Source organism: Sarcophilus harrisii, chromosome 3, assembly GCF_902635505.1.
Source record: "Sarcophilus harrisii chromosome 3, mSarHar1.11, whole genome shotgun sequence".
Lineage (NCBI taxonomy): Eukaryota > Metazoa > Chordata > Mammalia > Dasyuromorphia > Dasyuridae > Sarcophilus > Sarcophilus harrisii.
The window spans coordinates 610,516,884-610,544,644 of record NC_045428.1 but is presented as its reverse complement, the minus strand read 5'-3'; the positions used below and the strand labels follow the sequence as shown (position 1 = coordinate 610,544,644).

The window sequence follows — 27,761 nt, the reverse complement described above, 5'->3', positions numbered from 1 at the left end:
ATATAATCTATGTATACATACCCACCTATAAATGTATACACACACCTATATCATTCAGTCATTTCCATACATACGGCTGTTACCAGAATGGAGAAATTGTTACATTGATTCTTTGTCAAAGTGTGGTAGGGGAAGTTCTGGATACTGTCTGCAGCTTTTTCTATCATCTGCTTTTTGTCAAGTATCCCTAAACTGTCCTGCCCTTGCTAGCTTGGGAAGGACCCCTCTTGCTGAAGGGGACCTATCTGGATGTACTTAGAACAAAATCCTGTAAATTCTCTTTGTTCAGTTTTGACTCATTAACCAAATGGAAACCCATGCTTTCAACCCCTTCTCTGCTGCTTTCTGCCCCTTTCTGACCAGTGTGCTCAGGTGACCCCCTTCCATGCCATCCCCTATCACACTCCTCTCTTCAGTATCTCCTTCATCTGGCTCCTCCTCCATTGCCTACAAATATACCCAAAACTCCCTTCACGTGACCTTTCGGTCCTCACCATCGTGGCTCTGCCTTTACCGCCCTTTATAGCCAAATTCTATAGTCTACAGCTGATGTCTACTTCCTCCCTCACCTTTGCCCCTTATAATCTGGCTTCTGACCTGGTTATCCCTCAAACTGTCCTCCCCAAAGTCATCAAGGAGCAGCGATCGCCAAACTCAGCCTCCCTCTGACCTCTCCACAGCCTGAGAGCCCAGATCTCTCTCCTCTCTGCACTCGTTTTTCTGGACACCATTTCTCAGACACCTCCTGGTTTTGGACCCTTTTTCTCCTGCTCCTTCCCACTCTCTTTGGCTGCATCCTCGTGCAGACCACATCCTCTGACCTTCAGTGATGCTTGGGGCTCCCTGTTCATCTCTTCTTCGCTTGGGGATGTCCTTAGCTCTCAGACTTAATGACCATTTTGATACCAGATTCCCCATCTACCTTTCCTGATTTGCCCTGTTTGTGGATCTCCAATCTCCCATCTCCAGATCCTGTCAGATCCCTGGAACTGCAAGTCCTGTAGCTACCAACTTCGTATATCCAAAAGAACTCGATGCTCTCTCACCCCTCCGCCTCCCTACCCCCTAGAGGGCACCAGCCCTCCCAATCCCTCAGGCTCCAAGGTCCGTTCCTGCTGGCTTTGCAGCATCCCTTGTCCCTCAGTGGGATCCCCGGGCTCTCCTAGGCCCATTGAACTTTAGAGCTGGAGCAGGGAGCCACCCGACACCTCTGATCCCCAGGACTTGCCACAACCAGGACTGAGACCGGGGCAGAAACCGCAGGGTCGCTGGGGCTCCGTGGGCAGGAGCAGAGGGTGGGCACTTGTTGACAGCTTCTGATACCAGGTCCCCGCCTCCTAAGGCACGGCCTCTCCCCAGCAGCTTCACTGTCAAGCTCCCCCCCTGCCTTTTACGGAGGAAGCTTTGCTCTAGAGGTAAAGAGGGGGCCTGGGTGAGACTTGGATCTTGGGAAAAGTTCTTTGGCAGCTGTGAGGCTGGGAAGAGTTGTTGATGGAGAACCACAGCAGAGCCCAAGAGAGTGCAAGAAACACTTGGAGGCCAGAGGTAAGGCAGAGTGAGGGGTCCCAGTGGACCCAAAATTTCAGACTTGAAACCGAAGCACAGCAGCATCTAGAGAGAGCCGGACCTTGAGAGGAACAAGGAGTGGGGGAGGATGGATGTTGGGCCCCTCCTTGGGGGGGGGGGTGTCTGATGCAGGGGCAAGGGCATTCCCCTCTCCCACTGCTTCCCAACCAGGGACTCTTCCCTTGGCAGGGGTTCACTGGGATGTCTTGGGAATGAAGGTGAAGTAAAATGAAGGGACGAGTCTTTATTGACCACCCTTAATGCCCACACAGTGTGTGTGAAGGGGTCAGAGGGCAGAGGCCCTCCCCTAGCATTCCCCTAGCATGAGGACAGGGGTTTCTGACCCTCTGTCTAGGTCAAAGTCAGACAACAAGATCTGTACTCTCACCACCACCCCCAACCCCAGACTACATCCACAGGAGGCAAACCCCCTCAAAAGGGGTAGGGAATCACTTGCCCCCACAGCAGGGGCCTGTGGATCCCCCCTAAGGGGAAGAGTCATGGGATCCTCCCCTCTCCCCCACCCCACCCTCTAATTCTCTCCAGTGGTGTGACGTTAGAGAAGGGAAGGAGAGTAGAGAGCAAGATGGGGAGGAGAACAGGAGTTGAGGATGCTGTTACTGGAAAATCCTCTCCAGCATCGGCCCAAAAACGGCTGGGGGAAGGCCTTGGGGGCCATTCCCCGCCTCTCTGGGGAACCTGGCGGTGGCAGGGCCCATCCATGACTGCCCTCTGGGCTAAGTCCTTCCTGATCTCCCACTAGCTTTGGAGAAGTCTGCTATCCATCCGGCCTAAGGATTTCTGGGGGATCTATGGCAGGATGGCCCCTTCCCAGAGGGGAGAGCCGGACTCGTGGACGACTCCGGACACAAAGCACAGCGGCGGGTGGCCCAAGGGGCCCCTCCTTCCATCGGCCCGGGGGCAGACTCGGCGGGACCCTCACACATACGTGCTGGCCCCGGGGTCGCAGAAAACCTCCCCCGTGTGGATCCTCTGGTGCTGGATGAGGTGCGTGCTCTGGTTGAAGGTTTTCCCGCAGTCACCGCAGATGTAGGGCTTCTCGCCGGTGTGGATGCGCTGGTGCCGAGTGAGGTTGGGGCTCTTGTTGAAGGCCTTGCCGCACTGGCCGCACTCGTAGGGCTTCTCGCCGGTGTGGATGCGCTGGTGCTGCGTGAGGAGCTTGCTGCAGTTGAAGGCCTTGCCGCACTCGTGGCAGGCATAGGGCTTCTCGCCGGTGTGGATGCGCCGGTGTTCGGTGAGGGACGAGCTCACGCGGAAGGCCTTGCCGCACTCGTCACACTCGTAGGGCTTCTTCCCGGTGTGGATGCGCTGGTGCTGGGTGAGCAGTGTGCTGCGGTTGAAGGCCTTGCCGCACTCGCTGCAGGCGAAGGGCTTCTCGCCGGTGTGGATGCGCTGGTGCTGGGTCAGGTGGGTGCTGCGGTTGAAGGCCTTGCCGCACTCGTTGCACTGGTAGGGCTTCTCGCCGGTGTGGGTGCGCCAGTGCTCGGTGAGGGACGAGCTCACACGGAAGGCCTTGCCGCACTCGTGGCACCCAAAGGGCTTCTCCTCGTTGTGGATCCGGCGGTGCTGCCGCAGGTGGGACGTCTGGTTGAAGGCCTTGCCGCAGTCGCCGCACTCGTAAGGCTTGTCCCCAGTGTGCACCCGCAGGTGCTTGGTGAGCAGCGCGCTCTGGCTGAAGGCCTTCCCGCACTCCCTGCACTTGTGGGGCTTCCCTCGGGGCTGGCCCGCGCCCGCCGTGCCATGCCCAAGGTCCTCCCCGCAGTCGTACCTGCTGGGCGCCTTCTCCGCTCGGATGAGCTGGCATTCCATCAGCGGAGAGAGCTGCCGGAAGCTCTTCCCACACGTGTCATGTTGGGGGGCCAAGGAGAGACTCTGGTGCAGGATCAGCAGGGGGCTCAGGCGGAGGCTTTTCTCACACAGGCCCCACTCGGGGCCCGGGGTCCCAGACTGGACTTGCTTGTCGGCGACGGTCTTCTGCCCCCGATGCTCATTTAACCACCCCTCACATGCCTGGCTTTCCCCCAAGCGGGGGCTCCAAGGACCATCCCGGGTAGACCTTCCCGTCCTCGGCCCCTGGGACATTCCTCCTTTGGAAACATCCCAGCCCGGGGCCGACGCTGAGCTCTCGGGCCTAGTCATCCCATCTGAAATCAATTCAAATCAAAATCATAGGTTGGCAGACACACCCGCAGCGCCGCCAGCTGCCGAACTCCGCCGGCTCCCTCCCGGGGCCACTCTCCGGGTCTTTTCCCGGCCACAGCCTCCACCTCTGTTTCCTCCTGAGCTCCCCCGCCCCCCCTCCTTCCCTTCGGGACTGGGCACAGATAAGGATTCTGGCTCCTCAGCTCCCGGCCTCATCCCAGACACAGTCGGCGTCCTCAAGCCAGGGCTGGACTCGGTTTGTCTTGGGATCCCATCGGCCAAGCACACTGGGGGCCCTTAATAAAGGAAATGATTGCCGGCTGGAACGCTGGGGAGTGGGAGTGGGGAGCAAAGATAGATAGGAGTGGGGAGCAGCAGTGGGAAGCAGAGCTAGGAGTGGGGATCAGTAGCTGGGGAGCAGTAGTTGGGGAGCAGCAGTGGGAAACAGAGATAAGAAAGGGAAGCAGCAGTGGGGAGCAGAGCTAGGAGTGGGGATCAGTAGCTGGGGAGCAGTAGTTGGGGAGCAGGGAAACAGATAAGAAAGGGAAGCAGCAGTGGGGAGCAGAGCTAGGAGTGGGGCTCAGTAGTTGGGGAGCAGTAGTTGAGTAGCAGCAGTGGGAAACAGAGATAAGAAAGGGAAGCAGCAGTGGGGAGCAGCAGTGGGGAGCAGAGCTAGGAGTGGGTAGGAACATCTACGAGCAAAGACCGACTTCCTGTGAGCACACTAGTAGAAGCTGGGCCCCTGCAGCCCAGGCTGTCCATCTGGGCCTTGAACACAAACCAATGTGGTTCTGAAAATCAGCCAACAGGAAAAGGTGGGGCACAGAAGGGGTGAGCCATCTCTGCAGCCTCGGAGCATGAAGAGAAGGGTGGGGGCCAAAGCGTCCAGTGCTGGAAAGCCCGTGATTCTCTGAGGGCACGAGCCCCCAACCCGCAGCTGACACAATCGGGCTTGGCAGGGAATGGCCCAAGGCCACCCAGGAGGCGTTCCGGAGGTGTCCAAGGCCACAGTGGGGGATGCAGGAGCTTCTTGGGGGACACCCCGCAGCCTCCTTCCCCTTTCTGCATTCTTTGGGTAACAGATCGCCACCTGTACCTAAGGGACCCCAGCAGAGCCCAGACGGGACCCTCACACCGCCTCCCGGGAGCTCCTGGCTCTGGGCATGGTGGGGAAGGCTGGGAAGCCCAGAGGGAAGCGACCAGCAAAAGCCGGTGTCGTGGGGCGGGTGTGGGAAGGGAGCAAGTCCAAGGGGGGAGAGCAGGGAGGGGAGGGGCCCGCAGTGGCTGGGAGGGCAGTGGGAGCGGCAGAGCGGCACCGCCTGGTCCGGTCTGGAAGCAAGGGGCTGCCCTGGTTGGCCCGAGTCCTGCCCCAAGGGTCTTCACACCAGCCATCGCTGCCCACCCCATGCAGGAGGCCCATAAATGCAAGCCTCGGTCCACGTCCCCCCACCCCCAGACACAGCCTCAGCTATGAAGGGAAGGCCAGGAGCTCCTGCTCTGCCAAGGAGACCCCACAGTGCTGGGGAGCCCCCTCCTGGAGCCCTGGCCAGGTCCCCCTCCCCCAGCCAAACAAACGCAGGACACCAAAGGGGCGTCTCAGTCCCGGACCGGGGCCACCCAGCCAGGACACTCAGACCAGCGTGAGCCCCAGGGGGGCCGGAAGGCCAGAGGGGAGTGAGTGAGGGCCCGCTGCTCCCTGCCCACGTACCTGAATGGGGGCCACTCGGAGCCTCGCCATCGGACATCCAGGGTTCTTCTCGCTCCAGGAGGGAGATGGCAGCCGGGGTGGGCATGGAGAGCCCTACGGACAGGGAGAGGCAGGCCGTGGTTGTGCTGCCGACTGGGGCCCGTCCCCGTCCTTCGGGCCGGGAGCCTCATCCAAGCTGCGGAGGCCAATGGAGGCTGCTTGGGCCCCTCCGGGGGGGCACCTTTCCGCCCCAGCCCCCTCCCCCCCAGGCAGCCCCTGAATGATGGGACCAAGGGGCCGCCACCCAGGGAGACCAGGTTCCGGTAGGTCCCCAGCATCACGTCCCGGTAGAGCCGCCTCTGAGCCGGGCCCAGCCGCCCCCACTCCTCGGGGGTGAAGTCCACGGCCACGTCCCGGAAGGTCACGGGCTCCTGAAACACGCAGCACATGGGCGCAGGCCCGGGACACAGGGCAGAGACCCCCCCAGGGGCCCCGACACCCGGGCCCTGGCTGGGCCTTCACTAAGAGAAGTGGGGACCTGAGGAAGGAGACATCCCTGTGTCTGCCTTGAGGCCCTGAGGGCCCCTGGTCTGATCCCTTCCAGGCCGGACACGGAGCCTGGAGGCCGCAACGAGCCTCCTGCGGGAGCCCTGGCCCTCCGGCACTGCAGGCCCCCCGGAGCCTCTCTTGGGTGGGAGACCCCGGAGGGAGTCAGGGCTGGGTAAGGTCCCTTCGCACGGGCTGTGAGCTGGGCATGTGACTGGGGGTCCGAGGTGAGAGGAAAAGAGAAAAGGCTGAAGCCAGAGGGCCCGGAGGGAGGGCCCTGAGGGAGGGAGGAGCCGGAGGGAGGGAGGAGCCGGAGGGAGGGCGGGCCCGGAGGGAGGGCGCCAGGAGGGCGGGCCCGGAGGGAGGGCGGGCCAGGAGGGAGGGCCCTGAGGGAGGGAGGAGCCGGAGGGAGGGCCAGAGGGAGGGAGGGGCAGGAGGCAGCGAGGGGCCGGAGGGAGGGAGGGCCTGGAGGGAGGGCGGGGCCAGAGGGAGGGGCCCTGAGGGAGGGAGGAGCCGGAGGGAGGGAGGAGCCGGAGGGAGGGCGGGCCCGGAGGGAGGGCCTGAGGGAGGGAGGGGCCGGAGGGAGGGCGGGCCAGGAGGGAGGGCCCAGGGGAGGGCCTGAGGGAGGGAGGGCCCGGAGGGAGGGCGGGCCCGGAGGGAGGGCCAGAGGGAGGGCGGGGCCGGAGGGAGGGCGGGGCCAGAGGGAGGGCCCTGAGGGAGGGAGGCCCTGGGGGCCACAGCAAAGAGGCGGGTCCAGGCGGGGAAGCGTCCCCCTGAGAGGCCCCCTGGGAGCAGGGAGGGCCCTGGGGCGCACAGGAGGGGCCCGGACCTGGTGGTGTTTCAGGAGGAAGAAGGAAAGCCCAACTCACCTTGGAAGTGGCCACGGGGGGCCCGGCAGGGGCCAGGCCCTCTTCTCCCTGCTCCCCGGGGCTCTGGGCATGGGCTGCGCCCGCGGGGGGCAAAGCTGGGAAAGGACACAGAAGCTGGGAGGGAAAGCGGCCGCCCTCCCCCCAGCCCCCCCAAGGGCCTGCTCTGTAACGCAGGGAAGGGGACAGATTAGACGACGGCCCTGGGCGGGGAAGCCCGAGGAGGCGGAGCCCCTGGGGCCCGGGACCCCGAAGCACAGGCCGTAAGGCCGCGGCAGAGGATGCCTCCTTACCCCGCTCCTCCACCATCGGGGCGCGCTCCTCAGGCGCTCCCAGGGTCTGGGCCCTCGGTCAGCCGCTCTGACTTCTGGGGGGGGGGCCTTGCCTTCGAGGGTGGCTGCTGTGGGGAGAGGGAGGGAGGCGTCAGTGGGGGGGGGACGGCGATCCCAGCCCCCCCCCACACCCTCCCCCACAGGCCTGCGGTGGGAACTTCCTCCCCGGGCAGCGGCCGCCGCCGCCCCGAGACCCCCCAGAACACCGCACTGGGGACCCACCCCGGGGGGATCCTCACTGGGCCCATGGGAAGAGGCGGCGCGCCCTCCCTCCTGGTGTCTGACCAGGGCCTCAGTTTCTTCCCCCACGTGTCCATGGGAAGCCCAAAGGACTTCGTCGCTAGAAGAGGAGCTTGGGGTTCAGAGAGAACCCGGAGGGGGGAAACCTGGAAAGTCTTCCCGGGAAGCTGGATGTCACCTGACCCCGCCCCTTCTCCGGAGCGACCACTCAGGACCCAGCAATAGCCGCGTCATTCTCCTAGCCCCGCCCCTTCCCCGGCCCGAGAGCCCAGCAACAGTTTCAGTCACAGCTCCCTCCTCTTCTTCCTCCCGCCGACATTTTCCTCCCCCTTCTCTCCCCCCCCGGAACCCGCCCCTTCCCGTGTGTGGGCGCATAACGGTTCGCCGGGAGGAGTCAAGGGACTCGGACGCTGGGGTCCGCACGTACAGACCTCAATGACGCTCCCCCGAGGTACGGGGACACGGCGGAAACACCTCAGCCGCGCCGGGAAACTTGGCCTGCAATGGTGGACACGGCCGCGCGCGCAGGTCCAACTTTCAATGGTTCTTGCGCCTGCGCAGCTTCCGGCGCCGGACTACATATCCCAGGATGCCCAGGGAAATGCCTCTTCAGCCATCCAGCGAGGCTCCCGTTCAGGCTCCACTGCGCATGTCCACAAAGAAATCTCCCGCCAGTACGCAGCCAATCAGCGCCCATCCTTTGTGCCCTACGCTTAGGGCTAGGGGCGTGGACTTTCTCCCTTTATGGCAACCGCCCGAGCCATTCCGACTCCGCCTTCCCAGAAACTGAGGTCCAAGATTGGTGGAAATGGGCACGTGCTCAAAAGTCCTGCGTCCAATCCTCTCCGATTACACAAATGAAGGCGTGGCCTGGAAGCGCGGGACCTTTGCTTCAGGGAAAAGTGCCGGGGCTTTCCGAGTCCCAAGAGGACGCTTCTTGGGGATCCTGGGGTGGCACTTGTCATTTAGTTAGCGCCTACCGAGAACACACCAGCCTTCCCGGGGCGCGCAGGCCCCTTCAGGCATAGAGGAAGAGTGCCCGGGAAAGGGCTGCGCGGGGTCGGCCGGGGAATCCCCCTCCACGCCTTTGCCCTCCCATTCCCGGAGCTTGCGTTTGTTTCGGGGATGAAGGTTCGGTTGTTGCGCCTTCTGTTGCTCCCCTTAACGCCAGCGTCCGCCCGAGCCGCCACGTAGTCCGGGAAGCCAAATCCGGCCATCAGACAAATGCTCCTCCTTGGACCTTGGGGAGGTTCAGCCGGACAGACCTGGGGTTAGCGCAGCGGGTGGCAATAGCAGCAGCAGCAGTAAGAGTAGTAGCTGCAGCACTAGCGGCTGCAGCAGTAGTAGCAGGAGCGGCTGCAGCAGCGGCAGGAGCGGCAGCAGCAGCAGGAGCAGGAGCGGCAGCAGCAGCAGGAGCGGCAGCAGCAGCACTAGCAGTAGTAGCTGCTGCAACAGCAGTAAAAGTAGTAGCTGCAGCACTAGCGGCTGCAGCAGTAGTAGTAGGAGCGGCAGCAGCAGTAGTAGCAGGAGCAGGAGCGGCAGGAGCAGCAGGAGCAGGAGCGGCAGCAGCAGCAGGAGCAGGAGCGGCAGCAGCAGCAGCAGCATCAGTAAGAGTAGTAGCTACAGCAGTAACAGTAACAGCCCCAGTCACAGCATCGAGGCGGGCAGACAAAGTCCTCCACCACAAATGGGGCGGGCATTTGCTTAGTAGAGGGCTCGGGCTTTAAGCACGCCAGCCACACCGAAGGCATCCTTGTTTCAGTAGGGACAAACCCGGGATTAGCTCGGCCCGCCTTGGCAGGGAGGCACCTTGTTCAGTTCACGCAAGCCGGGGATTGCGAACATCACTGCTGCTGCAGCCCCAGCTCCCGATGTAGGGTCCTGTGAAAAGCAGGGAAGCACCAAGTTAAACTGTCACTGTACTACAGGATTACATATCACATCGATTGACATCGCATAAATCTCCCGACTTCCACAGTGTATTAGAAAATCATTTATGTAGAAGAGATAATTGAATCCCACAGGAGCTGATGAGATCGCCAGGTGAAGTACGATAGAAGAGAAGGGGGCCCAAGACTAGAATCCTGTGGGATACCCACAGTTGGTGGGCAGCACCTGGGTGAAGGTAGGAGAAAAACCACGAGAGAAGGGTGGACCAAAAAGCTTAAAAGAAAGAATCCAGGGTAAGAGCAGTATAAGAGCGTGTAACCTGAAGCAGACAGTTTACTCTCTAGGGAATTTACCTCAGTGCCAAGGTCAGTTCTGCAAGATTCAAATCCCCCTTTTCCCTAAAAGGAAGAAAATCAGAGAGAGTTGATGCATATGAAATTAAAGATCTTTATTAAATGGAGAAATATGACATGCACATGGGACCAGTTAACCTAATATTCAACAGCTTAACTGAACAAATGACCAGGATGATATATTTTTCAGGCAAAGGAGGCAGAGAATTATGGGGAAAGAAATTAGCACTGCTGCTGCTGCTGCTGCAGCTACTACTGTTATTGCTACAGCTACTGCAGCCGTTACTGCTGCTGCTCCTGCTGCTGCAGCCGCTCCTGCTACTGCTGCTGCCGCCACCCACTGTACTAATCCCAGGTCTGTCCAGCTGAACCACCCCAAGGTCCAAGGAGGAGGATTTGTCTTCCCAGGAAGGAAGGGAACAGAGAGCACCGTTCCCCAGGAGAGGGGATGGTCCAAGAAGCAGAGCACTGGGTGTGAGGAATTCCAGGTGTCAGAGCTGTGGGTCTTTTGATACTTTAAGTAAAGCATTCTTGGTGATAAGCGATCCTGTGGAGCAGTAACGATAAAATAAGGCGATGGCTCCAAAACTCATAAAAACAAGATGTTTCCCAAGAGGCCATAGGCAGCAATTAGGGGAGTCTCTGGAAATAAGATTTCTAATCCTAAACCATCAAGTGGCTCAAGTGCTCTAAGGCTGTTTGAGCTTAATTGAGTTCAGAATCCAGTTTATGCCTTAACCAGACTTGAGGTCTCCCACATTGGAGGTGGGGCTTCTAATCCCATCTGGTTAACAAGCACAAGCCATGGGGGCTAGACACAATTTCAGCACTGAATCTTGCCCTTCAGAGACTGATCTTTTCAGGAGTTGGGTCTTAACAAAGATAGAAGAGAGAGGATAGATGACAAATTAAGAAATAGTTATGAATGTAATAGTATATTAATTTCTCCCATCACTTAGCTCTGCCTCAGTTTCCTCATCTATAAAATGAGCTGGAGAAACCATGAGTATATTTGCAAAGAAAATTCCAGACGGGGTCACAACTGCAGTGACTCAGTAACATGTGCCTGGTACTGTGCTGTGCATGAGAGAAGAGTACTCAGCACCTTGGCAGGATGGAGCCCCAGTCCTTTCCTTAAGCAGAACTTCTGAGAGGAGCTCTCCATTCTCTCTGGGTGGAGGCAGCAAACCTGGGAAGCTAACTGGAACGATGGGGCTCGGTAAAGGGCTAAAACTCTGAGTAGGTGCACTGGAATCAGACAACCAAACACTTAAGGCTAATTACCTGTTGGACAATACTCTATTAGCATATGCTTGGGAAAATGGCCCTTCTCACTATTCCATGCTGGCACTGATCTTTTGTCGTGTACAGATAATTGTAGGAGGGATTAGGGGGTGGAGTGAGACAAGCCAGAGTCACTTTGGAGAAGGACGAGGAGAAGGGAGGTGTGTGGAGAGCTTGTGGCAGTTTTGTCCATCCCCTTCACTTCTCCCTCCAGAGACCAAGGACTTTTTGCTTACCCTGACTCCAGCTGATTCTGAGGCCTCCAGGGAGCTAACCCGGACTTCACAGGGCCCTCAATGGGAACTGCAGGTTAGGACAGAGAAGTCTGTTTTGAGTTCCATGACATGGCCATGACCCTTGAGCACAAGAAGCTGATCAGTAGTGGGGAAAAGAGGATCCCGGACAGAAGCCCAAGTGGCACCAGGAAGGAAGGAAATGAACCTTAAGGGCCTACTACGTGCCCATCACTGTGTAAATGTTTTACCCATACCATTCCCCACTGCCCTCTGAGGCAGATGCTAGAATTATGCCATTTTACAGTTGAGACAGATAGAAATGGGACTTGCCCAAAGCTACATAGGGAACTACAAAGCCCAGGTGTTATTTGAACTTGGGTCTTCCTAACTTCAGGTGCAGTGTCCTATTCATTGCAATTGATACCTGGTGTCCTCGGGAAGAGCAGTATTGGTCATGGAGATGGAGGCCAAAGTAAGAATTTGAGAACTGAGAAGGAAGGGCAAGAAGCGATCGAAATGCTCTTCCACCGAGCTGCCAAAAATGCTAATGCTCGAGAGCACTTCTTTACTCAACTAGCCACCATTGTTCCCCAGGATAAAAGATGGATTCCTCTGCCCAGCCCTTAATGTATAGCCCATCCTGGGACATTCTTCATACATTACTCCACTCATGGTGGGGTCTAGGTGAATCAGCCTCCTGCTTGTTCTTATGTAGTATTTCATTCTACTCCCGACCTCCCCGGAATCCTCAGAACCCTTAGAGATCTTTGATTCCTGTAAAATTCAGCCTAAGTACTTCTCACACAAGCCCATCTCTATTTGCCTCTGCCTGCCTTCTTCTAAAAGTATAAACTTTGCAAAGACTGCAGTAACCTCATTTTTGTCCATGTATCTTGGAAGCTTGGGATAAAACCTAATGTAGTACATGATAAGTGCTTGCTGAGTGAACGGATGTAGGAACATTTTCAAGTTTGGCAGAAGAAATATAGGACATGATCAGCAGGATGGTTTCAGAAAGGCCTGGAGAGACTTACATGAACTGATGCTGAATGAAATGAACAGGACCAGGAGATCATTATGTACTTCAACAGCAATACTATATGATGTTGAATTCCGATGGAGGTGGCCCTCTTCAACAATGAGATGAATCAAATTAATTCCAGTAGAGCAGTAATGAACTGAAGCAGCTACATCTAGCAAAAGAACTCTGGGAAATGAGTGTGAACCATTACATAGAATTCCCAATCCCTCTATTTGTTGTCCGCCTGCATCTTTGATTTCCTTCACAGGTTGATTGTACATTATTTCAAAGTCCGATTCTTCTTGTACAGCAAAATAACTGTACGGACATGTGCACATTTATTGTATTTAACATATACTTTAACAAATTTAACATGTATTGGTCTACCTGCCACCTGGAGGAGGGGGTGAGGGAAAGCAGTGGAAAAATTGGAACAAGAGGTTTTGCAATTGTCAGTGCTGAAAAATCACCCATGCATATATCTTGTAGATAAAAAGGTATAAAAAAAAAAAAAAAAGAAATATAGGACAAGGGTTTGAGAGGATGGTCGGATCAAGTAATAGGAGACATCTTGATGTGTTTGTAGGTAGCAGGGATGGGCTAAGTAGTCAAGAAGTTATCAGGAAAAGAGAGGCATTCAAGCTGAGAGTTGTTCAGATAAGAGTATCTTACCTAAACAGGAAATAAGTGGTGCTGGAGAGCCTTGCCATTCCTCAGTCACTTGACAAACCTGGAATACTCAAGATCTATTAGTACTACATGGTTAAAAGAGGAAAATATACAAATTGACTTTAAAAAACTGAAACAGAGCTTGTCTTATTAACTGGAATTTATATTGGAATCAATAAAAATGATTTCAATCTTTCCAGGAAGCATGAATGAAAAGAATGACAGAAGGCAAAATTATAACTAAAGTAATTGGCTTGAATTTCCTCATTAAATGAATGGAATCAAGAACCCAAATACATCATGTTGCTTACTGGAAATACATTTAATCCACAGGAATAAATTCTACATATGTGCCAATGGATGTCCCTTCAGTGGGGTAAATATTTCTTCAGAAGATACAGATCACAATCCACACCTGGTCTATAGTCTCCCAATAGTTTTCCCAAGGGATGAGAAAGATGCAATGAACACATCTCTGATTGGCTTATATCTCTCCATTTTATGACTTGTTTGGTATTAATGGTTACAGGGTCATTGATCATTGTCATCTTTCATCTCTGAAGAGAACATAAATGATTTTGAGATATACCTCAAAAACACATTTAAAAAAAAAAAGCCTTCCAGAAAGTATTTTGCTCTTTTAAACTAAATGCTTCCCTCTAATCAACAATAACCATGGAGAACCTTGTATTTGCGCGTCTTTTAGTCAACTGTGTGATGGTAAAGATGTGGTATGACTTAAGTGCTTGTTCTCTCCCTTCTAATACCCTTAACAAAGAGTAGCATGAATTATATTTATTTACATGTAAGGAAACATTATCATGGAATAGTAGTGATTGATGCTGTCTTGGTAACCCATTTTTCTTTTTTTTTTTTCTGAAGAAATTGGGGTTGTGACTTGCCCCTGGTCACACAGCTAGGAAGTAAGTATCTGAGGTTAAATTTGGGTCCTCCTGACTTCAGGGCTGGGGCTCTATCCACTGCGCCACCTAGCTGCCCCATTGGTAACCAATTTTCAGGTATAATTAAATCCATGAATCTTTCTATGACTTTTGATGTTTCTGATGTATCTGTTAGAAAATTCTGTGTAGTCTACTCACCTTTGACTCCTCTCCTTTTTAACCTCTGAATCATATTTCCCAACATTTTTCTTCATTCTTGCCTGCCCTGCCGTTGTGCTCAAGGGACTGGGTATCTAAAGTATATGTTGACTTAATTTGGAGAGTCTTACTGAGATCTTAAAGAACTCATCTACCTCTTCACTCTCCCCAATTGATGCTGGTACCTGAGATGAAATTAATTTCATGGTGATTGATTTTTGAAAATATTTATCATTAGCACAACAGTGAGAAAAATTTTAAAAAGCATGAAATGATATTTCTTGATGCCTACAGATACATAGTAAAACCAATTTTGCTAACTTCTATTTTTATCTCTCTAAAGAGAACCTGTGAGCCATCCTTCTACTTAGCTGTGACTTCCTTTTGTCTTTGTTTCATTTCTACGGTAAAAATGTCAAAACTGACACTGTTAAGTTCTTTCAATGATGTCCACTTGTTGGTCACTAGACAAGGAGCTCACAGAGCAAAATTAAAATTTAAAGACTGCCTCAAAACTGTGGTTTTTAAGGATCTCCCCATAGCACCTCCTCCTTTTTGACCACCATTATCTCAGAATCCAAAGCTATACAGCCCCAAGGGCCAATTTGCATTTTGCTCAATTAGGTTTATATAAGTTGCTATGACCAAAGACATCATCACAAGAGGCCTGTAGATGGTGACATGCCTCTAGATGCTTAGACTGGTTATTGGCAAGCTCAATCTGTTGCTTGGACCATATTTAAAGCCTTTCCAGCATGGTGGAATCTTTCCAAACTTGTGTTCTTATGCCATGGAAATCAAGAACCTGTGGTCACTGCCACACTATCATGAATCCTCAAATTAGGACTTCAGAAACACAGCTCTATTAAATTAAAAATAGCTAAGTTTTCAAACCAGTGTGAATGCCCTGGTACTGAGGTGTGTGTGTACTCTGATGTTTAATAAGACCGGGATGGTGACTGATAGCTTTTCCACACTCATATTTATAAGGTTTCTCTCTAGTATGAATCCTCTGATGTTTAATAAGGTTTGAGCATTGATTGAAAGCAATCCCACATTCATTACACTGATACGGCTTCTTTCCAGGATGAATCCGTTCATGTACAATCGGGTGTGAGCAATGACTGAAAGCTTTCCCACATTCGTTACATTTGTAAGATTTCTCTCCAGTATGAACCCTCTGATGTTGAATAAGGCGTGAGTGGTTAGTGAAGGCCTTAACACATGCATTACACTGATAAGGCTTCTCTCCAGTGTGGATTCTCTGATGCTGAGTGAGGTGTGAGTGCCAACTAAATGCTTTCCCACATTCAACACACGTGAAAGACTTCTCTCCAGTGTGAATCTTCTGATGTTGAATGAGGTTTCAGAACTGAGTGAAGGCTTTTCCAGGCTTAGTTTCCCCTGCCTTAAAAAGAGAGGCCAGGGAGGGTAGGGAAGTCTGACATCCTCCACAGCCAACTTGGCCCCTAGAGACCTCCCCCCACAAGACACGGGGTCAGCATTTGCCCCCGGGGCTCCTGCTCCAGCCAGCCAGTCATCCTTCCCCTCATATCTCCGGGCTCCGGGGGGCTCCCTGGCTAGGAAGGTGCACACACTTGGGTGAGGGCCCATGGTCACGGGTCAGCCCGGGTCTGGGAAGATCCTCTCACCTTAAACCTGGGAATCCTGAGGATGGACAGGACTCCTCCAGCTCTGACCTTCCTGAACTCAGGAGAACGGTAGGCACTGGTGGGGGGCTACGTACCTGTCCTCCACGGGAGGCTTCAGCCCAGAACAAGGGCCAAAGCCAGAAAGCCCCTTCCTCTTTGGGCAAGCACTCCCGGCAATGAGGGCACTGCTCCTACGGCGGGTTCACGGGAAGACCAGGGGCTGCTGGGAAGCAAGCTATCCTACGTCGGGGGTGGGGGGATTCCTCTGGCTCCCGAGAAGCGAGCTACCCCACATGGTGGGGGGTGATTCCCCTCCTCCCTCACGCCCGCCTGCTCCGCCAAAGTCTTGTCTAGTGGGGTCTACAGCCCGGATCATGGAAGCAACCCCTGAGCTCAGTCTGGCCTGACCCTCCTGAGCTCTTGCCCCAGCACACTGGCGGAGCGATCCTCAGGGCCTCCACCCTCAATCTGGGTGCCCGATGGCCCCTCGGAGGACAAGCTGAGTGACTGGGGGTACTCTTCCTGGGTCACTCGGCAAATGCCAGAGGACACAAGGGGATGCCCAGGGAGCCACAGAGGGCAGCAGAGCACGGGGCCTCCGGGCCAATGTGATGTGAGCAGAAACTCTCAGCTATTACAAGTTTTGGGGGAAGATTAAAAACGAGGGCTCCGGGTCCACTTTCTTTTACCTTTCCCACTTTCTCTGGCAACGCTCCAGAGGTGGCAGCCCCGGGAGGATGGACCCATGAATCAGTCATTGACCCCTGGACTGATGGGCCACATGACACACCGAGCTCCTGGGATCTCCCAGGCAGGGCTCAGCGAGGACCGAGGGCGGCTCCATCACTGGCGCCTCCAGCTCTGCCCACCTGTGGCTGCCCCATTGTGAACCTGGCCCACAGTGGGCCCTTTCAGGCTCTCAACAGAAGGACACTCACCCTCACGGTTTCCATTTATCCTGCACTTTACCTTTTGTGGGATATTTCCTCACAACAGCCCTGTGAGGTAGGCAGGGCAAGGTGAGGACACGGAGCCCCAAAAGCGGCCACACAACTAAGGTTCTAGCTGGGGCCGGAGCCCAAACCCACCAACCACCATTTGCTGCTTGATTTTGAGACCGGCAGGATCCGCTCTCCTCCTTCCTTTGTGTCCACTACAAATCTTCTGCCTTGCACGTCTTACCAGTGCTTTAATAAAGAAATGTCATTATTTATGGGAAAACGTCCCACCTGAAGAGACAAGTCAGAGCTACAGCAAGCCCGGCTCGGCCTCCCCAGGGCCTTCCCTCGGTCTAAGCCGTGACTCTCTGATCGGTCCAGTTCGGCTCAGTTCACTCTGCCTTCCCTGATTTCTCAAAGGAAATGTAACTCTATCAAGTTAAGAATTTGATCAATTATCTGGAGCCATCTCCTCCCAGAAGAGTTTCTAAGATGCCCCATAGACACCCCCACCTGTAGTGGTCCTGCACTCTGGAACTTATTTATCGCTGTGATATCCCAGAGTCAATTCAATACTGCTCTAAGTCAAGAGAGGCCGGAAAATACCGACTCACCAAAGACAAAGTAGACTTTTCCCATCCCCATCTAGTGCCTCCCAAGGTGCCTGGCACCTATATCTGCCAGATGAACGAATCACGTTGATATCTTCTCTCCACCTAGAACCGACTGAGGTTCAACAGGCACTGAGCTGGGGGTGAAGCTTTTGGCACAGTCGTTAAGTGAACCTGGCTTTTCCTCACTATGAATACTCTGATGCTGAGTAAGGAGGAAAGTCTGGCTGTAGGCTTTCCCACACTCACTACACTTAAAGGGTTTCTCTTCAGCATGCGTCCTCTGGTGTCGAATAAGCGCTGAGGAAAAACTGAAGGCCTTCCCACACTCATTACATTCATAGGGCTTTTCTCCAGTGTGGATTATATGGTGCTGAATAAGGTAGGAACGGTTACTAAATGATTTCCCACAGTCATTACATTTATAGGGTTTCTCCCCGGTGTGAGTTCTCTGATGGAGAGTCAAGGATGAGCCCTGGCTGAAGGCTTTCCCACATTCGTTACATTTATAGGGTTTTTCTCCAGTGTGAATTTTCTGATGTTCAATAAGGGATGAACCGTGACTGAAAGTTGTCCCACATTCAACACACTTATAAGGTTTTTCTCCGGTATGAATTAAATGATGTTGAATGAGGTGTGAGCGATTACTGAAGGCTTTCCCACACTCGGTACATTTATAGGGTTTCTCTCCAGTGTGAATCCTTTGATGCTGAATAAGGTGTGAGATCTGAGTGAAAGCTTTCCCACATTCAGTGCATTTATAGGGTTTCTCTCCTGTGTGAATTCTCTGATGTTCAATAAGGGATGAACTCTGACTGAAGGTTGTGCCGCACTCGTCACATTTATAGGGTTTCTCTCCAGTGTGAATTCTTTGGTGTTGGGTAAGGTGTGAAATCTGGGTAAAGGCTTTTCCACATTCACTACATTTGTAAGGTTTTTCTTCTGTATGAATTCGCTGGTGTCTGATTAGTGCTGACGAGAAACGAAAGGACTTCTCACATTCGGTACACTCGTAGGGTTTCTCTCCAGTGTGAATTCTCTGATGTTCTATCAGGGAGGAGCGATTCCTAAAGGACTTTCCACACACGTTGCATTTGTAGGGCTTCTCCCCAGTGTGGGTTCTTTGATGCTGCGTAAGGTGTGAAATTCTGGTGAAGGCTTTCCCACACTGATTACACTTGTAGGGTTTCTCTCCAGTGTGAGTTTTCCAATGTGAAATCAGATAGGAACCCTGGCTGAAGGCTTTCCCACACTCGTTGCACTCGTAGGGCTTCTCCCCGGTGTGGATCCTCTGGTGCAGGGTGAGGTGTATGCTCTGGCTGAAGGCTTTCCCACACTCATTACACGCATAGGGCTTCTCCCCGGTGTGAACTCTCTGGTGAAGGATGAAGGCCGAGCAGTAGTTGAAGGCTTTCCCGCATTCAGTACACTTCCACGGCTTGTTCTCTTCACAAATTCCCTCTGGTTTGACTGGGTTTGAATTCTGTTTTGCATCCTTCCTGTGGGAATCAGGCTTTGGGGGCCTCAGCTCCATGGGAACTCTCGGAACCAGGACCGCCTTTGTACTTAGGGGATTCTTGCTCTCATTGTATTCATGGCCACTGTCCTCAACTGCGGCCGCGGGGACCCTTAAATGGGTCTCTTGCTTTCCTCTCTTTTCCCTCACGGCTTCTCCTACCTTGGAGTCCAAGGAAATGTCCCTTGGGGGTCTTTCCATTAGCTCTGTTTGAGAAGATCCTTCTTCAGAAACCCCCTGCTTTCCAGCTGACTCTTTAGTCCCCCAGTCTGAAAGAAACAAACCCCCCCATCTCTATAAATAATTAATTGAACGTCATCTCCTGGCGACTGAAACTGTTCCTTCTGCCCCAGGATTCCCAGGGTCCACTCCTCCCATGGGCTGAACCAGTCACCCCTAAGCTCTATCTATCGGGCATTAGTTTCCATCCCACATCACCAAATGTCTGCTGGACATCCCACACCGGACGCCCTGCTGACCTCTCTCCCGAACTCATTCTCTTTCCCTAAGCCTTTCCCTCCACTTCCCCCTTCAAACTTCCCTATTTTTGTCAAGGGCTCCCTCCCCCTTCCAGCGTCTGGGGATCACGACCTCAGCAGCTCTCGGAATCCCTGACGGCCCCTCCTGGTCTCTCTCCCCCAGGGAGGCCTTTGTGCTGCTACTACAAAGGGTTTTCCTAAATACCCTTTGGCATCTCCTAGTGCATCTGTTCGGCCTGAGGATCTCTCCCTGGGGTTTCAGCCAGACACTCTGCCAGGCTTCCTCTTCCTCTGTCCCAGCTTCAGGCTGTCTGCCTCCCTCCGGCCCTTCCCACCCCTGGTCACCTCCTTAAGGCACCTCCCCCACACAGCCAGCCCTAGAGAGCTTGGGGTCTGGCCTAAGGGAGGAAGGTGGCAGGCCAGAGGACAGGGGGACAAGGGGGACTGTCCACCTGGCCTAGGCTGCTCCAGGCCCTCCTTCTGAGCCCGGGCCTTTCTTAGGTCCCCTCCCCTCCAGCCTGAATCCTTGGCTGCGGGTGGCTGGGACCCCCCCCCAATTCCTCAAAGGGAGATAGGGAGGGGAATCCCAGGCACACAGCAGGCGCTCACTCAGTACTCGATGGCTGACTGACTCAACTTGGAAGAAATGGCTCCTTCCATCCATGTGTTTTGGGTTCCCTTTAATGAGCCTTAGAGAACATTGCTGCTGCCACCCCCAATGTCACCCTCTGCCCAGGGGGCTCTTGCTCTGTGGGACACAGGGATGGTGAGAAGCACCCGATGGCAGGGGCAGATAGCCAGGGCTGGAGAAAAGGGGGCAGTGGGCACGGGCGGGGGGGGGGGACTGTGCCTGCAGGGCTGCCAGGGATGGGGTACCCAGAAACCCCACACCACCGGGATCACAGGCTGGCTCTGGGGGTTCTACAGGGGGAGGGCTGGCTGCCAGCAGAGACATCCCAGCACACATGGGGGATGGGGTGGCTGCTGCCCTGACCTGAGGGGTCTGGGCTGCCCAATCTGGCCAGGGGAGTGTCCCTGGGGAGGCTCCGGCCTATGGATCCCGCAGGCACAGATGGAGATCCTGGGCAGTGCCAGGGCAGCCCCTTGTAGCCCCAACTCAGAGACCAAGGAGCCCGGGCCCTTCCCTTCTTAGCCCCTCCTTTCCTCCTCTCTCTCCTCTGCTCAGATCCTCCCCCTCCTGTGCTTAGCCCCTTCCTCCTCTTCCTTCTCCGTGTCCCTTCCCCAGACGCTCCTCCCCCAACGAGGCTCTGGCCCCTCTTCCGGGGAGGGCTGTTCCATCGGCATTTATTAAGTGGCCACTGTATGCTGGGGGGCGGTCCTCCCAGCGCAGGAAGGCGGGGATACCACCTAGCCTCTCGGTCCAGGGCGGCCGCGGCCCCTCAGCCTGCATCAGCTTCCCCTGCTCCTCTCCAAGCAGCTCCGTCCCTCTCTTGTGCCTCAGTTTCCCCACTCAGAACTTCCAAGCAGAAGCCACGCCTCCAGGAACTCTAAGCCCCAGGCGAAGGTCCCGCCTTCGAGGTGTTCCCACCAGGGCCGAAAGCCACGCCCCCCGTTACCACGGAAACCGCGACGCGGCTGCCCAGAACCTGGGACTCTGGGAACCTGGGACCCAGAGTCGCCCTCCTCCCTCCTTCACTCAGGGCCTAGTTGCTCCCGACCCCTTTTCTCTCAGCCTAGGTCCCTGCCTAACCCCAGGGCCGGACCGGACTCTCCGCCTTTCCCACCCCTTTCCCACCCAGGATGCGGACGCGAGAAGACGGACAAAGCAGGGAGAGACGGATGGGGTCCGCGCCTGCGCACATGAGAGGGGGCGGACACCCAGACAATCTAGTTTCCACGAGTCCCCCAGGCCTGCGCCTGCGCACACGGCCAGGCAGCTTTTAGGGCAAGTCTTCCACTCACCTGCGGATGCGCGTGCGCAGTCGCGAACCCGCGGCGGCAGACACTCGTCCGGACTCAACTTCCCAGCGGCCCTAGCGGCAGCGATTCGGCTACTGCAGGCTTCAAGGAAGTCAAGGCTGGGTCCGGGCCGAGGCCTGAAAAACGATTCTAGTCCGACCCGGACCCACCCGCCGCCCCTTTCGGATTGAGAGCACGAACCACAGCGCTCTAGGCGCGACTCGATCCCTACCCCTCAACTGTGCCCTTGGACAAGGTCCTTTTTATAGCGATCTGGACCTCAGCGGCCTCGATGGAACTAACGCCATCTACGGAGGCGCTGTGGGAATGTACGCTGTTGCTTTTCGATGCGCATGCGTCATCCGATGCATTGTGGGACTCGTAGTCCTAAAGCCCTCCGCGGATTGACTTTGCGCAGGCGTAATCTGACGAGAGGGCCGAGTGCGTATTCTGCTTTGTCTGGCTCCGCAAACGCGGCGGGGTGAGTCTGGTTCCACAGCGGCCCCTGCTGGGCGGGGACGGAGTGGGTAGGTCGTGGGCTCCCGAGTTCCGAAGCCGTCCCGAGTTCTAGTTCTGTAGGTGCTTAATTACCCGAGGCTTAAACTCCAGAGCCGCAAAATATTTAGACGTCCTCACCTCAAAGTGTCATTAGTCATGATGGTGCTAATAACCAGACCGATCGAGCGCTCTGCAAACATCGTTTCACTCTGCCCCACGGCCCGAGAGGCAGGGAGGTGCGATCCCTATTTTACAGATGAGGAAACTGAGGCAGGCAGCGGGGATGTGTCTTGGCCAGGGTCACACAGAGAGGAAGGCTGAGGCTCAGTTTGGACTCTGGGTCCCACAGCCGCCCCATGGGCTCAAGCTTCGCTTTCCTCAGGTCCTCGGGTCAGAGACAAGATGAGCGTGAGCTCCAGCGCGGAAGGTGCTTAAAGATCCTGGAGCTCTGGCATCCTGGGTGCTGAAGACCCTCGTTGGCTTCCTGTGTTCCAGAGCCGGGGGGAGGGGTGCTTAGAGACCCCGAGTCATCCTGTCCCCGCAGGTTCCAGAGTCTCTCACGGACTCCAGAACGTTTCCTGGGGATGGACCACGGAAGGTGGACTCTAAGAGCAGCGGGGAACAGTGTGAGCCCAGGTGGCTCCGGCGGGGGCTGGGGGCGGCTCCTCCTGCGGGCCATGCTCTGGCTCTACCTTCACTGACTTCCTGGTTCTGGTCCCCCTTCTCTCCCCTGGCTCAGGGTCCTGGGCCCGTGGCCCCCCGCGGGGGTGGGGGTGGGGAAGGCTTCTCTCCAGAACTTCTGTCCCGTTTTCCCGGCAGCTCTTGTCAGAGAGGGTGCCGGGAAGGCGGCCCGAGAGCCCTGAGGACCGGGCAGGAGGGGCTCCGCGGGAGGGCGACCCCGGCTCCTGCAGCGCAATCGCAGACACCGGGGGGGGGGCTCTGGATGGCCTCTGGGGCCAGGTGAGTCTCGCCTTCCTCTTAACTCCCTCCAGGGGGCGGGGCTTCCCTCTTGCCCCGCCCCCTCCCTGAGGCCCCTCCCCTTCCCTGCTTGTGCCCCGGGCCCTCTCATTCCCGGCTTAGTCTGGGAGGAAGCCGCAGCACCGCGGGAGGGAGCGGGGCTGGGGGCCAGGGCAGCACTTGGGGGTGCGGGGAGCCTTGGCCCCCCAGGAGCTGGTCCGGACTGCCGTGGGAGGTTGGCCCAGGGGTTTCCTCACGGCCCCGCCCTGTCTCCACATGTAGGGGGCAGGGAGTCCCCGAAGTCCCGGAGTCAGGCTGTCGGGGGGCGCCCCCAGGCCTCAGGAGCCGCCCTGCTCCTTGGTGCCTCTCGGGGCCCTTGTTCCCTTGACCTCAGTGCGAGCCCCCCCACGTGTGGCGCCTGTCACCCCGTACCCCCACAGCCACCCAGGGCCAGTCCAATGCCTTTCACCCCGTACCCACATTGGGGGCTCCTGCTGCCCCCCGGCCCATCCAGGGGCGGCTCTTCCTCTGCCTTTGTCCCCCAATCCTTGCCTTCCCATCTGCCAGGGGCCCCGGCCGGCGGCCGTGTCCTCGGTGTTCCAGGGCCCCGTGACCTTCCGGGACGTGGCCGTGGACTTCACCCCCGAGGAGTGGGGGCGGCTGGGCCCTGCTCAGAGGCAGCTCTACCGGGACGTGATGCTGGAGACCTACCGGAACCTGGTCTCCCTGGGTGAGGCGGCCCCCCAATCGCCCCCATCGCAACCCTCCCCTCGGGAATACGATGGAGAGCTGAGGGGGGAGGGAGGTCAGGAACGAGAGGGGGGAGTGCCAGGAGCAAGGTCCTCCTGATGGCAGCCAGGGCTGGGCCCGGCCAGCAGCCTCCCGGTACCAGCGGCCTCGGCTGTTTTGTCTCCCCAAGCAGGGATCCCGGCTTCCGACCCTGACAGGGCCCGGCTTTTGGCTCCAGGGGGCCTGCTGTGTGTTGTAGAAGGAGCTGGTGAGTGGGGGCAGGGAGCCCTGGGAGGAGAAAGGGGGGAGGGCTGAGCTCCATCCCCTCCCTCAGCCCGCAACTTTGGACAAGCAGCAGGGGGCAGAGTCCTGCCCATCCCTAGCTTCTCCCTGTGGATGGGAAGAGCCTGGGGGCCAGGCTTGGCCCCTGGGGTGATCCAGATGTACCTCTATCGGGGTGGGGTGCCGTGGGCCAGGCCCTGAAGCCTTTTGGGAGCCCCTATCTGCATAGCCCTGCTCGTGGTTCATGGTTCCCCCGGTGCCCAACCAGGGCCTCTCCAAGCTTGCCCCCCAACCTGGGACACCAGAGCCCCTCCTCCTTTACCCCAGTCCCCGGCCTGGGCCAGCCCTCCGCTTCTCCCTCCCTCCCTTTCTCTTGTCTTCACCTGGTCCGCTGGATCAGAGGCCCCAAGCCAGGGTGCTGCCGGCGCCCTCCTGATGATTTGACCCACGTGGGTGTCCTTCTCTGGCCCGACAAAGGGGCCGAGGGTTTCCTAAATCTCTTTCAGAGGGGGGGACAGGGTCCGAGGCCTTGGGCCCGAAGCAGGACGCCTCCCAAGACTCTTGCCATGGAGCGGGGCTGCAGAGATCAGACAGGCGCAGCGCGCCCAGAAAGGCCGTGGTGGCCGGGGGCGGCTTGGAGGGCAAGCCGTTGGGCCAGGACCGACCGAGGGCGGAAGCGATCCTCTCCGAGGACACGCCCGCGAGGGAGGCCCATAGGAACTTCCCCCAGAACAAGGGGAGCAAGCCCTTCGCGCCCCGCTCAGACCCAGCTGGGGCAGCCTCCGAAGAGAAACCGTTTCGTTGGGATAATGAGTCGGGGAGACCTTTGGGCGGCCGCCCAGGCCGGATTCCTCCTGAGAAAACGCGCCCGCAGGAGCGAGGCTATTCGTGTGGCCAATGTGGGAAAGTGTTCCGGCAGAACTCGCACTTGGCTCAACACCAGAGAGCTCACACTCGAGAAAGCCCCAGGGAGAGCAGAAAGTCTTTCCGGCCGGGGTCCGGAGAGAAGCCCTTCGCGTGCGGCGAATGCGGCAAAGCTTTCGGCCGCAGCGTCTACCTGGCGGAGCACCGCAGGACGCACACCGGGGAGAAGCCCTACGCCTGCGATCGCTGCGGCAGAGCCTTCAGCCAGAGCGCGCCCCTGGCCAAGCACCGGCGCACCCACACCGGGGAGAGGCCCTACGCGTGCCCCGAGTGCGGGAGAGGCTTCAGCTGCCGCTCCACCCTGGTCCAACACGGCAGAACCCACACCGGGGAGAAGCCCTACGCCTGCGGGGAATGTGGCAAGGCCTTCGGCCAGAGGACCCACCTCATCCAGCACCGGCGCATCCACACGGGGAGAGGCCCTACGCCTGCCGGGAGTGCGGCAAGGCCTTCGCCGAGAGCTCGGCCCTCATCCAGCACCGGCGCATCCACACCGGCGAGAAGCCCTACGAGTGCCGGGAGTGCGGCAAGGCCTTCCGGCGCAGGACCCACTTCACGCAGCACCGGCGCATCCACACCGGCGAGAAGATCTACGAGTGCCGGGAGTGCGGCAAGGCCTTCAACCAGATCGCGCAGCTCACTCGGCACCAGCGCGTCCACACCGGGGAGAGGCCTTACGCGTGCGGGGAGTGCGGGAAAGCCTTCAGCCAGAGCTCGTCCCTGACCAAACACCGGGCGCACCCACACCGGGGAGAGGCCCTACGCGTGCCCCGAGTGCGGGAAAGCCTTCAGCGACTCCTCGGTGCTCATCGTGCACCAGCGCATCCACACCGGGGAGAGGCCCTACAAGTGTCCCCAGTGTGGCAAGGCCTTCACCCAGAGCATTTACCTGAACAAGCATCGGATCGTGCACTCGGGAGAGAAGCCCTACGCCTGCGGGGATTGCGGGAAGACCTTCAGCCAGAGCAAGTACCTCGCCCAGCACCGGAGGCTCCACACCGGGGAGAAGCCCTTCCAGTGCCCCGAGTGCGGGAAAGCCTTCACTTACTGCTCGGCCCTCAGCCGGCACCAGAGGATCCACGCCGGGAACGGGCCCTACCGGTGCGAGGAGTGCGGGAAAGGCTTCCGGGTCCTGTCGGCCTTCCTCACACACCGGGGGCTCCACGCTGCCGCCCAGCTCTGAGGGCCAGCCGGAGGCGGGCCTAGGACAGGGGCTACACGGGCTCCTAAGTGCTTGCCGATGGCTTCTGGCCGATCCCTTTCCCAGACCGTCCTGCCCCGCCCCCCAGTGGGACCTTCCTCCCTGCCAGCGGGGCCAGTGGCCTTCTCCGGCCTTCTCCAAGCGGCTGGGCCAGAGCCTTTGGTCCCCGCTTTAGGACCCCTCCCATCATTTCTTTCCCCTTTATGGGAAAAGAGAGAAGACTAAGGAGAGACTCTGGGGCCTCCTCCCTGACCTTGCTTTTCTGCTGCAGGGGGGCAGGCCCGTGGCCTTGCTGTGGCCCCAAACTCTGGTGTGTGTGTGGGAGAGGCCAGGGTTCCGGAGGCAGCCCCTCTCCCATCTGTGAGTCCTGATACTCGCTGCCGCCTCCTCTTCCTCCTCTGTCCCCGGGGTGCTCTGAGGCTCCCAGAGAACCCCGGGGGAGCAGGGAATAGCCTGTGGACACACAGCTTGGAAGCCTCTGGGACTTGCCCCCCACTCGGTGATACCTGAGAGCTCCTCAGGGCAGGGCCCCTCTCCAGGGATGCAGGCCCATCAGTTCCCGCCTCTGCTGCCTCCATGGAGGATTGGCCCCCAAAGCCCAGGTGAGTCATCCCTCCCTCCAAGTGGCCATTATTGCCATAAAGGTGGGGGAGCATCCTGAGCAGGCTCCATCTGGGCCTGGGGCCGAGTCCATTTCCTCGCGCCATTGCCTGGTCCTCGTTCCGGCCTTTGCTAGCCGCCGGTGACCGGCCCCCAAGAAGCACAGTGCGCTTTTACAAAGGGCTCTGCTCCAGATGCAGCCACTGGGGGAGTCTTCCCGGAGGGTGGGTTCCCCACAGGGCAGACCCGGGCCAGGCCCCCTCCGGAGCAGCTTCTCTGCACCCTGAGTCCATCTCCGAGGCTGTTCCTGGCCCTGCCCTTTGGGCATAAGGGCCCAGGTGGCTTGGTCAGCCTGCGCCAGGGAGGACCCACCAGTGCCCCCTCCCTTCTCTTTCCAGGATGCTGATAGGCAAGAAAGGACTCCTCTTGCCGGGACCAGGGCAGGGGCTGCTCGACAGCCAGTCCAGGAGCAGCCTGCCTCCCCAGCAGCCCTTCCCCCGGCCTTTCCATGGCACACATCCCCTCAGCTCTCCCAAAGGCTCCCCACAAAGGAGAGGCTCCCCTAGAGGATGCCTCCTCTCTGCTGCAAAATAGGTGAGTCCCTTGGCACCCGAAGGACAGCCTGTGGGGGAGCCGGGGCTAAAGGGGAGGAGGTGGGGCACGGTGGGAAGGGAACAGGCTTCCCGGGGAAGCTTTCCTCACAGCTGGGAGGTGGCTAGTTGCCATTCTTGTCCCCATTCTATAGATTAAAAGCTCCAAGACATCCTGGGACTTGCCTCAGACCCTCCATTCTTCTTGGGGCTGCCCGTGGCCCATAGCATTTCCAGAGCAGAAGGGGTCCCAAGAAGGGGCCTCCCTGCAGCTCACCCATCCAGCAGTCCCTCGTCTGGCCTTTGCCCAGAGGCCCTTGTGAGCTAGCTCTAAATGGTGCCCTTTGGGGCCAGCAGAGCCTCTCTGGGACTGGGACCCACCCTCCTTCCCTTTCCCCCCCCCCCTTTAAAATTTGATTTTCTGGTTACACGTGTACATTAATTTTTTAATACATATTCCTTCATGAGAGAAAACAGCAAAAGGGAAAAGCCATGAGAGAGAGAGGACACAACAGTTAGTCAGTGTCCACTTCCCTTTCCCGGAGCTGCTTCAGCAAACTCCGGCTTTCTCCCACTGGCGATCCTCTCACGGCCTCAGACTGAGCCGCTCCTTTTAATAGCTTTGCATTTTCCCCAGAATGGCGATAAGACTTCCCAGTGTTCACCCTTGCGACGCCTTATGTTTGTTTGCTCCCTCCCTCCCAGACAGCCAGCAAGCGATATCGGATTCCAGTGTAGGTTAAACATGTGCATTTCTTCTAAACATATTTCACAAGAAAAGGAGGAAAAAACCATGAGAAAGGGGGGAACCGAGCGAACAACGAAGGGTGCAAATCTCTGCTGGTCCACATGCGGTGCCCGTGGGCCTCTCTGCCCGCAGATGGTACTTTCCATCCCAAGTCGACTGGAAC

At 57.1% G+C, this 27,761-nt stretch overlaps 2 protein-coding genes across 2 annotated transcripts; one reads left to right on the top strand and one right to left on the bottom strand.

The window, feature by feature from the left end:
- Nucleotides 1–57: 57 nt before the first annotated feature.
- Nucleotides 58–7,202, bottom strand: LOC100924483 (zinc finger protein 135-like). The gene is made up of 5 exons (XM_031964131.1): nt 7,122–7,202; nt 6,832–6,926; nt 5,721–5,847; nt 5,438–5,530; nt 58–3,731 (listed from the first exon to the last, which is right to left on the bottom strand). Exons 1-5 carry the CDS (start codon nt 7,135–7,137, stop codon nt 2,506–2,508), a joined length of 1,557 nt encoding a protein of 518 aa, XP_031819991.1. The 5' UTR covers nt 7,138–7,202; the 3' UTR covers nt 58–2,505.
- Nucleotides 7,203–24,346: 17,144 nt separating this feature from the next.
- Nucleotides 24,347–27,642, top strand: LOC100924748 (zinc finger protein 501). The gene is given in 4 exon segments (XM_031964140.1): nt 24,347–25,191; nt 25,193–26,262; nt 26,659–26,854; nt 27,556–27,642. Coding segments are annotated over 2 exon segments (1,209 nt in total). The 5' UTR covers nt 24,347–24,432; the 3' UTR covers nt 25,643–26,262; nt 26,659–26,854; nt 27,556–27,642.
- The last annotated feature ends 119 nt before the right edge of the window (nt 27,643–27,761 follow it).

Coding starts and splice junctions, on each gene's coding strand:
- LOC100924483 (XM_031964131.1), bottom strand. Junction 5,531..5,720: donor CCGGAACCTGGTCTCCCTGG/GTGGCGGCCCCT, acceptor CCCTGTCCGTAG/GGCTCTCCATGCCCACCCCG. Junction 3,732..5,437: donor TCCGAGTGGCCCCCATTCAG/GTACGTGGGCAG, acceptor AATTGATTTCAG/ATGGGATGACTAGGCCCGAG.